The sequence below is a fragment of the Echinops telfairi genome, unplaced genomic scaffold (genome assembly GCF_000313985.2).
Source record: "Echinops telfairi isolate 266 unplaced genomic scaffold, ASM31398v2 ScPeMD7_70;HRSCAF=299, whole genome shotgun sequence".
In the NCBI taxonomy this organism is placed as follows: domain Eukaryota; kingdom Metazoa; phylum Chordata; class Mammalia; order Afrosoricida; family Tenrecidae; genus Echinops; species Echinops telfairi.
This window is the reverse complement of record NW_022103968.1, coordinates 72,503,577-72,513,553: the sequence shown is the minus strand read 5'-3', so window position 1 is coordinate 72,513,553 and position 9,977 is coordinate 72,503,577. Positions and strand designations below refer to the sequence as shown.

Genomic DNA, 9,977 nt, shown 5'->3' with positions numbered 1-9,977 from the left:
CCGCCGCGCGCCCGCGCGCTCGCCTTTGTCCCCGCCGCCCGCCTGCGCGCCTGCCCGTCGGCTTCTCACCGTGTCTCTCCTTCTCTCCCACGCCCGCCGGCCCGGACCCTCCCGGACCCGAACCTGGACCCGGATCCGATCCAGTGGAGGACAAGCAGGTACGTGTGTGCTGTCGCTCCGCTTGTCGCCAGACCCGGACTGGCTGTCACCCATTGTGGCATGAATATCACGGTCGCCCAGGCGCGACCCCGCCCCCGCCGCCCTGTTGTGGTAAACCGGATTGTCAGTCTGGGCGCGCCTGAGGCTTGGGAGTGGGGATTGGACCCCTTGCGCCGGGTAGGGGTGCTCGGACGCTTGATCTGAGTGCAGGGCTCAGAGTGCTATCTAGGATGGGAAGGGGAGCGGGTGCCTGCCCACCCTGGGCGCTCGTTCAGCTCCAGCCATCTCTGCTAACCTGGCCTGTAGGCGGGCACTGGGGACCTGGGCCTGGCTGGGGGAGGGGCCTGGAGTCTATCAGTTAGTGGGCAGTTCCTGAGTAGCTTCCCAGAGGAGCTACTGGCCAGCCTAACCCCACCCACTCCCACCCTACCCCCTGCAGCTGTATACCACAGATCACAGCTGTTCTGCAGCAAGACTTCCCCAGATGGGTGTCTTCAGAGCCCAGTCTGAGTCATCCTATGACCAGCCCAGGACCTTGAACCCAGGGGTGCAAGTAAGCTTGTGGCCTCCCCAGAGGAGCTGGCCTGGCACATCCCTCTCCGAAGGCAAAATTTGGTGACACTGGCAGGGTACCCACGGTGGACACCCAGCGGAGTGAAGGCACACCAAACTGTGAGACCTTCAGCGTGGGGAGATGGGGAACTCTCTTGAGATGACCCTGCTGGCCACCTCTCTGGCTTGAGCTCTATCAGGTGAAGGGGACAAAAGAGCCACCAGGATAGCCCTTGTTGGAAGTGAGGGTTTTATACCCAGGTGGATGCTTGGTGACCCAAGGCAAGGCAGGCAGTCGGGCAGGAACAGTATAGCAGGTGGAGTGGGAGCCCAGAGTCCCTGGCCACCTGTCGTTACTCTCCAGGCAGGAACACACCCCATCCTGGGGCTGGGGGAGCTGTTGGGACGGGCCCCATCAGCCTTGCCCTGTAAGCCAGGCCTTCCCCAGGAAGCCAGCCAGGAGATGCCTTCCCATGGGGAATAGCTCAGGCAATTATCTGAGATGCAGGGACACACAGGCACTAGGCTATTGTTTGAGGAGCTGGGGCTTGGGACTGGTCCCCTCCTCATGGGCCTCTTTGGGAATGCTGGTGCTCCAAGTTCAATCTGCTGGAGCCTTGAGCTTTGAGGCTCAGGGCCCAGGCAGGGCTGTGCAACACTGCCCAGGCTCTTTTGTCTTGTCCACTGCTGGGGACAGGGACCCTCTCAGCAGAGGTGGAAGCCCTTGCAGGTCTGTGTCTGCTGCTCCCTTGAGGAGCAGCCTGCCTCCTGGGCTACAGGGAGAAAATGCCTCAGGCAGGGGAGGAGCTTCTGATCCAAGCCAGAGATGCTGCCGGTGCAGGTGGGGAGTGCAGAGTTCGTGATGGCTGTGATGTGACCACTTTTGTCCTGAGTTTCAGCCTGTGAAGGGGGCTGTTCAGTCACAGGGGAGGACATGCCCTGCCCCCACACACACACCCCTCATGAAGTGGAGGCAGTGTGTGTGAGGAGGGTTCTGTGGGTTGTCTATGGGCCACCCAGCCCCTCGGGAAGAGATGGAGTCACCACTGTGGCTGTCTCAGGCAGTGGTGGGATTCTGCTGAGGATCACAGGCTGTAGGAGTGGGTGTGGCTGTCAGAGGCAGGGAATCTCTGAGGAGCACCAGAGGATGGAGGGACAGGGGTAGGGGGGTGCATTCCTGCAGCTCCCCCAATGCACCCACAGGCCCTGGCTGGGCCTGAGGAATGATAGGACAGGCAGGTTTGGAGCTGGGAGGGCCGCTCCTGCCTTCCTGACCTAGGCCAAGACATAGAAAGCCATCCTCCTTAAGAAGCTGTGCCTTCCAATGGGGATACCGAGGCAATCTGAAAGCAAACGGGTTCTCTGTTAGACACCAGAATGTCGGATATTGAGGGTCCCTCCGCCCTGAACCCCATCCCTCGAGATGCTTAGCCATCAAGGTGGGGGCGAGGCTAAGGGAGGCAGTCTAGGGTGGGAGCCAAGTGGGCTGCCCCTCCCAGCTGCTTCCTGGCAGATTACTGGGAGGCTTCCAGGGGACAGGCTGGGCTGCCCTCCACACCTTCAGAATGAAAAGGTCCCTGTTCCCAGCTGTGGGCCAGCCCCTGCTCCCCAGGTGCCAGCAGCCTCTGGGCACCAAGCTGTGACCATGGGGCCCAGAGAAGAACAGGAGGGGCAAAGAAGGAGCCAGGGAGCAAGTCTGCCCGTCCACTGATTTCACATGTCACTCCCAGCGCCTGGCCAGAGTCCCTTTCCAGGCTCCCTGGTGCTGGGTGGCTGGGATTGGGGGAGGGACAGGGGAGCTAGGGTTTGGCAGCCTGCAGAGGAAAACTTACTGGAGCTTAGGAGAGGCACCTTGGGTCCCTGTACTGGAACTCTTGCTCCTGGGAGCCCCAGCCTAAGGGTCCCCTTCTGGAGTAACATACCCACTGGGTTTTTTGCCTCAGAGCAGGCCAGGAAATGTAGTGGTGCCCGCCAAGGGGCCCATGGGAGAGGGAGTCAGGCCCACCCTACCTCCACCACCACTCCTCTGTCTGCCCAGCGGTATGGGTGGCCGGGCGGCGCCGGCGGTCTGTGAGTGTCTGGCGGGTTGGCTGAGCCAGTTAGGAAGCTGCCTCCAAATTTCCAGAGGTTGAGAGCCTGGTGGGGGAGATCTCGTGGTCCTTGGTCCAGCTGCCGCTGGCCGGGATCTGAGGTCGCCCCGCTTCTCGACAAACCTCTGCAGTCACGTCGAGAAAGAATCCTCCAAACAGAAACAGACGCGCGCTAACACACACACACACACTGCACGCAAGCAGAAGCAGGGGGGTGGGGGTGGGGCTGTGCGGAGAGGGGTTGTCCGTGGGAAGTGGGGACAGTGAGACACAGCCGAGAGGTTTGCAGGCCGAGCTGGCGAGGAGAGGCTGGCGGCTGGGGGCGATCCCCGCGCGGCGGGGCCCTGGAGGCCCGTGGGTCCCAAGACGCCCTTCTCTGGCGCTCTCTGGCGGGCGGAAGCCGCGTCGCAGGTCTGGAGGGAGGCACACGCGGCGGTCACCGGCCCTGCACCCCACCCCGCCCAGGCCGGCCCGTGGGACCATCCTCTCCGCCCGGCGAGTTCTCCGGGCGCTCGGACAGAGCCTCGGGACACTCTGTGCCGCACCCCACCCCCCAAGCTTGGCGTAGCCCTGCCCTCCGCACAGCCTCCGAATGGCTCCGCCTGCGGCCCCATTTCTAGGCGACAGTTTCCTGGCGACGGCGCGGGGCGGGCCGCTGCTGCCCTCCACCCGCGCGCCTGGCGAGCGCCGCGAAGCTCCGCCTTGGATCGGGGTGCGTGAGCGGGGCCGGCCGGGCTGGGCACGCCGCTAGGGCTGGGTATGGCTCTCAGGACCACTAGGGTCGGTAGCATCCAAGGTGGGCGACGTTTTCTCTTTGGGCCTCAGTTCCTGCGTCCATAAAACGGGGCGAGAGCAGGGTCAGGGCAGCATTCCCTGGGACCGGCGGGTCTGCGTCGACCTGCCCCAGCCTCAGGTTGGACCGGTCGACTCCAGGGAGGGAGGGTCGCCGCGATGGACTCGCTGGCTGCACCCCCAGACCACCTGGTAGCGCAGCTGCTGTCACCGCGGACCCAGGCCCAGAGGCGGCTCAAGGTGTGTGGGGGTGGGAGATGTGGATAAGCATGTGTGGGCACTAGCCTGGGCTCTGCGACCCCAGGGTCCGTGAGCTCTGGCGTGACAAGGACCAAGGTCCGAGGGGGGTGGGCGCTAGGAACCTGCCGGTGGAGGAGGCCCAGATAGCGCACCACTGTCTATAAATAGCCTCTGTGTCTCAGAGCTGCCCCCGCTGCTGGACTGGGGCCAGCTGGGGCCTCCCACCCCTTGGTGCTGTTGGGAGGGGTGAGTAAGGCCTTCTGACGTGCCTGTGAGGGTCTCTGACTGGGCACCTTGCAGTGGCCACCGTGGGAAAGGAGGGTGCTCCTTTGATACTCCCCACACACATGCGCACAAACCTGTGGGCCCTGCAGAACCCCTCTTTGAGGTTGGGCAGAGCAGGGGTGCCTGCCTACCTCTACGTTCCTGCACACAGGCCTCTGCCCCAAAGTACTCTAGCCCAGGGAATGTGCCCTTCGCTGGCTCTTCAGCCAGGCCAGGTGGGGGAGGATGTGGGCTGCTCATGGGGGCCTAGAGGGCCCCTGACATGGCCTGCTCCCACCCCAGGACCTCGACAAGCAGTACGTGGGCTTCGCCACACTGCCCAACCAGGTGCACCGCAAGTCCGTCAAGAAGGGCTTTGACTTCACACTGATGGTGGCAGGTGAGTGGGCCAGGGTCTGGGTGGGTGGCTGGGGCAGCCTGCTAAGCAGGTTCAATCGTGGAGACCCCAGGTCTAACCTGAGCCCTTCGCTATGCCCATGGGCAGGTGAGTCCGGCCTGGGCAAGTCCACGCTGGTTCATAGCCTCTTCCTGACCGACTTGTACAAGGACCGGAAGCTGCTCAGTGCAGAGGGTGAGTGACCCAGGGTCCAGGGTCCCTGCCCTCACCTCCCACAGTGGAGGAGAGGGTTCCCTGACCACTTGTTAATCCCTTCTCTGGGCCCCAGAAGAAGGTACAGTGCCTCAGGCCCTTGAGCTGGGACCATGACCCTGGGATGGATACAGAGTGAGTCCTGGCTGCCTGCGGGGGGCAGTCTGAGGGTCCCCAACAATGCTCACTCCCTACCCGCAGAGCGCATCAACCAGACAGTGGAGATCCTGAAGCACACAGTGGACATTGAGGAGAAGGGGGTCAAACTGAAGCTGACCATTGTGGACACGCCAGGCTTTGGGGATGCCGTCAACAACTCCGAGTGGTGAGGAAGGCCTGTCTGGGGTCCACCAAGTCTCCCCCTTTTCCCCAAGCCAGGCCAGTGAGGCAGCTCTTACAAATAGGGCTCCCACTTTCTCCATCACTGTCATCCCCCCGCCCCCCACCCAGCTGGAAGCCCATCACCGACTATGTGGACCAGCAGTTTGAACAGTATTTCCGGGATGAGAGCGGCCTAAACCGTAAGAACATTCAGGACAACCGGGTGCATTGCTGCCTGTATTTCATCTCCCCCTTTGGGCATGGGTGAGTGTATTCGGTGCCCTGTCCTCAGTCCCCTGCACCTGTCCCTGCCGCACTCCCCCAGCATCCCTCACTGAGCTGACTGTTGCCATGGCTGTTCCCCCGCAGGCTGCGGCCAGCAGATGTGGGCTTCATGAAGGCACTGCATGAGAAAGTGAACATCGTGCCTCTCATCGCCAAGGCTGACTGTCTGGTCCCCAGCGAGATCCGAAAGCTGAAGGAACGGGTGAGCCCCGTGGCCCCAGAGCCAAGCATGCCAGGCGGACTGACCCTGGGGGCATTCCTACCCTGATCCAGGGGACCTGGCTGGCCCCACTCTGACCACCCTTGCCCTGCTGCAGATCCGGGAGGAGATTGACAAGTTTGGGATCCATGTGTACCAGTTCCCTGAGTGTGACTCAGATGAGGATGAGGATTTCAAGCAGCAGGACCGGGAACTGAAGGTGGGCAGGAGGGGCAGAGACCTGTGACCAGAGGACTTTGTCCTGTCCACACATGACCCGGAGGAGGGCAGAAGGGATAGGGCCCAGTGGCTTCCAGAATTCCAAGTCCCCGAGGGGCTGTGCACTGGGGCCCGAGGACAGGTGGCCACCTAGCCAGGAGTTGAACAACGCCCTTAGCCCCAGGCAAAAGAGCTGGGGAACTCTGTACCAGGAGGCAGTGGCCTAGCCCATGGCCGTGGCTCTTGATGGGTGGACGGCCTAATGGGGGAGAGTCTGGGAAAGGCCGGCAGCATAGCTGCAGTACCAGTTCTGTCTCCATGGGGCAGCTGAAGGTCCAAGAGGAGGGCGGCATTAGCTCTTTCTGGGAGATGGCTGGTGATGGTGATACCGGGGAGCCGCCTGGGGTACACAATTAACCATTGCATCTATACTGTCTGAGTGGGCCTTGCATCCACCCCCTGCCAGGAAAGTGTGCCCTTTGCGGTGATCGGCAGCAACACGGTGGTGGAGGCCAAGGGGCAGCGGGTCCGGGGACGACTATACCCCTGGGGGATCGTGGAAGGTGAGTGAGTTCAGGTCTGGGGTATGGGCTTGAGGATGGGAAGGCACACCCTGCCAGCACCCCACCCACCGCCTGCTCCTGCCCTGCAGTGGAGAACCAGGCGCACTGCGACTTCGTGAAGCTGAGAAACATGCTCATTCGCACGCACATGCACGACCTCAAGGACGTGACTTGCGACGTGCACTACGAGAACTACCGAGCGCACTGCATTCAGCAGATGACTAGGTGAGCCGCCAGCCCGGGAAATGGACCTGCTGCCTTGGCCGCCAGATTGCCAAACCCAGCACTGCTCCCTAGCTGCCTGGGTGGTGGCCCTACCTCCAAAAGGGTCCCCCATGCCTTGTGTCCGGGGTGTATGGGATCGGGCAAGGCAGGGCCTGGGCAGTGATGAGGGTTAGCCAGGCCTCCTGCAGCCTGCTGCTGAGCCACCTAACAGCCATATCCCTCTCTGCCTCGCAGCAAACTGACCCAGGACAGCCGTATTGAGAGTCCCATCCCCATCCTGCCGCTGCCCACTCCTGATGCGGAGACCGAGAAGCTTATCCGGATGAAGGATGAGGAGGTAGGTGGGCGGGTGGAAGGGTTAAGGGCTGGGTGGGGCAGGGTGTGACTGGGGACAGGGTGGGCAAGGCCAAGGTCCTCCCTAGGCATTTCTGACTCTGCACTTGCCCCGCCACAGCTGAGGCGCATGCAGGAGATGCTGCAGAAGATGAAGCAGCAAATGCAGGACCAGTGACCCCAACCCACTTCAGGACGCCAGGGAGAGACAGTTCATCCCTAGGCCAGCCCCTCCTACTCCTACACTTGACCTTGGATTTGCTGGATCAGACTGGCCGTGACCTAACCCCCATCTCTGAGTGGCGGGATCCTGGACAGCGTTACCTACTTGGCCCAGGGACTAGCCCACATTCCCCAGCCACCCCTAATTTATTCTCAGTGCCCATCCTCCCCACCCCCACCATCTGCCTCCAAGGGGCCCTAGACAACAGTCCAAAACCAGCCCCCTCTGGTGTTGGGGATCCCCATCCTGTTCAGACGGGCAAACCAAGACAGAAAAGGGGGCCAGAGTTCCAGGGTCCTGGTCACTTCCCCACCCCAGCCCCATTGCCGCAGAGCGGACTTGGGGGTCCTGCTGCCTAGATTCCACTTGTACCTAAGTGGGCGGTTCTACCTGACCATCTCACCCCTGCACCAGGAATCCCAGAGCCAAGGGTTGGGCAGCTGGAACCATGGGAACTTCTCCAAATGACTGGGGACAAGGAGCATGCTGAGCTGGCTCCGGTGCTCAGCCGCTCTCCCATGCTATGCTGGGCCCAAAGACTGCAGAAGTGGGCAATTGGGGACCCCATCCTGGGACCTCCCATGCCTAGACAGCAGGGCCACTGCCCCTCGAAGCCCCTCCTCCCCAGCAACACAAACGGGGGTCCCTGCTGTCACTCCCAGAGCCTGAGCCCTTGGCTTCCCGCCCTCTCCTCCCGCATGATCCCCCGCCCTCTCTCCCACACTCCGTTTTGTTCCATGTGAATGCCACGTCCTGTCCTGGTGACAGGGAACAATGTTGGTGACCATCGCTACTGGTGTCTGAGTGTTTTGTGTGCCACTGGGAACCAGTGGGAGAGGAAGCTGGGAGGGCCTTTACCCCAAAGATAGCGCTCTATCGATGGTCTCAGCTGGGGCCTCCAAGTTATTTCTGGTGTGGTGGCCACACTGTGGTCGCAGCAGCCAGTTCACTGTGTGGGGCCGGGCAGGGCTGTATTATCACTCGGCTCTCCAGCTCTCTCGCACTCCAGAGCGCACTGGACCACAGTCCTCTCGCCATGGGCGCAGGTGAGTCTGGGCTGGCCCCGGTGGGGATGAGCTCCTGTCATTGGGGGAAACTTGTGTCAGTCAGGTTTAGAGACTTTCTCCAGGAAGGAGCCATGGTAGTGCAGTGGGTAAAGCATTGAGCTGCTAACCCCAAGGCCGGGAGTTAAACCCCACCAGCCCTCGGGCTGACACCCTGGGAGAAAGATGCAGCTGTCTGCTCCCAGAAAGGCTGAAAGTCTCAAAAACCCTGAGGGGCGGTTCTTCCCTGTCCGACAGGGCAGTACCAGTAGGAACGAACCCACGGCAGTCGCAGTGGGTCTGATGCTTGGGTTTTATTCACCAACTACTTGGGGAAAGAAAGATGAAGCGGTGTGCCCTCAGACATTTGCAGGCTGGAGACGCCGCAGGGAAGCTCTGCTCAGCCCAAGACAGCTTGGCTGTGACTCCGACTCTGGCTTCATGGCAGTAGGCCTTTGGGGGTTTCATGCCTGCACAGACTGAAGGAGAGGGTCCACGTGCTCTGGGCCCTCGCTCAGGACCGCGACGCCTCTTTTCCAGGGCCATGTGGGGCGCTGGGCCTGCTGCTCTTGCTGCAGCCACTGTGGAGCCGGCCAGCCTCGGGCTGCCCGGCGCCGTGTCGCTGCGCGGGGACGCGTGTGGACTGCGGGCGCAGCGGGCTGACCTGGGCCTTGCTGCCAGCCGCCTTCCCGCCTGGCACCACCGAACTGGTGCTCACGGGCAACAACCTCACTGCGCTGCCACCAGGGCTGCTGGATGTGCTGCCCTCGCTGCGCACCGCGTACCTGAGCGCCAACCCCTGGCGCTGCGATTGCCGCCTCCTGCCGCTGCGCGCCTGGCTGGCCGGCCGGCCGGAGCGCACGCCGTACCGCGACCTGCGCTGTGCCGCGCCGCCGGCGCTGCGGGGTCGCCTGCTGCTCTACCTGGCGGAGGAAGAGCTACGCGCCGCCTGCGCGCCCGGCGCGCTCTGCCGTGGGGCGCTCGTGGCCCAGCTGGCGCTGCTGTTCCTGGGGCTGCTGCATGCGCTGCTGCTGGTGCTGCTGCTGTCCCGTCTGCGGAGGCTGCGCACCCGCGCCCGCGCCCAAGCCCTGGCCGACCTGTCGCTGAGCGCCCAGCTGGTGGACGAAGGAGCCAGTGGAAGCGCGTCCTGAGCCAGCCAGCCGGCAAATTCCTTGGGACCCTGCCCAACTCTCATCCTGGGCACCTATGCAATCCCAGAGACACCACCTCCTGTCTGCAGGCAGGGATTCACTGGCCAGACACTACTGACCTCCCCATTTTTGGCAAAACCAGCTGAAGCCTTCCAGGTCTGGGGAGGTGAGGGCGCAACTACAGAGTCCACCCCACCCCCACTCCCTCTTCAGTGTGAATAAAATCTTATTAGTAGTCGTAGATATCTGACCCACCTGACCTGGGGGTGCTCGAAGGGTACTTCCCAAACCGAAAACACCAACACGCCCACTCATTCCCACCAGCGCTGAGAGCAGCAGGGCACTACCACCTGACCCCGCTCCTCTCAGGCGCTGGGTGGAGGCAGCGAGACCACTGTGTGGGCAGTGGAACAGTGGGGGCAGTGAGGACCCTGGACAGGGCGGAAGTGAGGGTTATGGGGACATTGTGAACAGTGAAGACACGTGGGGGTGGCAAAATGTATGAGAAGTGTGGGCAAAGGGACCCTGAAAGCAGCGAGGACACTTGGGCCAGTGAGGACACTGGGGGACACTGAGGAGCCTGGGGGCAGTGAGGACACTTTAGACAGTGAGGAGCCTGGGGGCAATGAGGACACTGGGGCAGTGGGACACTGGGGGCAGTGGGAAACTGGGGGCAGTGAGGACACTGGGCAGTGAGGACACTGGGGC

At 62.5% G+C, this 9,977-nt stretch overlaps 2 protein-coding genes across 3 annotated transcripts; both read left to right on the top strand.

Annotated features, from left to right (window-relative positions):
* The first annotated feature begins 193 nt into the window (after positions 1-193).
* On the top strand, positions 194-7,864 carry SEPTIN5 (septin 5). Of its 2 annotated transcripts, none has more exons than XM_045291560.1 (11): positions 194-270; positions 4,401-4,497; positions 4,603-4,689; positions 4,909-5,032; positions 5,158-5,292; positions 5,398-5,515; positions 5,631-5,732; positions 6,198-6,294; positions 6,384-6,519; positions 6,754-6,856; positions 6,974-7,864. In XM_045291560.1, exons 1-11 carry the CDS (start codon positions 220-222, stop codon positions 7,028-7,030), a joined length of 1,107 nt encoding a protein of 368 aa, XP_045147495.1. In that variant the 5' UTR covers positions 194-219; the 3' UTR covers positions 7,031-7,864. The 2 variants fall into 2 exon arrangements, with proteins under 2 accessions (XP_045147495.1, XP_004701261.1); XM_004701204.2 differs by lacking the exon at positions 194-270 and adding an exon at positions 3,520-3,833.
* Positions 7,865-7,960: 96 nt separating this feature from the next.
* Positions 7,961-9,512, top strand: GP1BB (glycoprotein Ib platelet subunit beta). Its single transcript, XM_004701203.2, has 2 exons — positions 7,961-8,121; positions 8,659-9,512. Exons 1-2 carry the CDS (start codon positions 8,112-8,114, stop codon positions 9,267-9,269), a joined length of 621 nt encoding a protein of 206 aa, XP_004701260.1. The 5' UTR covers positions 7,961-8,111; the 3' UTR covers positions 9,270-9,512.
* Positions 9,513-9,977: the final 465 nt, after the last annotated feature.

What these genes read in the sequence shown, in the direction of transcription:
- SEPTIN5 (XM_004701204.2), top strand. Translation starts at nt 3,753, where the DNA reads ATGGACTCGCTGGCTGCACCCCCAGACCACCTGGTAGCGCAGCTGCTG. An exon ending in ATCTCCCCCTTTGGGCATGG is followed by an intron (nt 5,293 to 5,397) that starts GTGAGTGTATTC and finishes GTTCCCCCGCAG; the next exon opens with GCTGCGGCCAGCAGATGTGG. An exon ending in TCCGGATGAAGGATGAGGAG is followed by an intron (nt 6,857 to 6,973) that starts GTAGGTGGGCGG and finishes GCCCCGCCACAG; the next exon opens with CTGAGGCGCATGCAGGAGAT.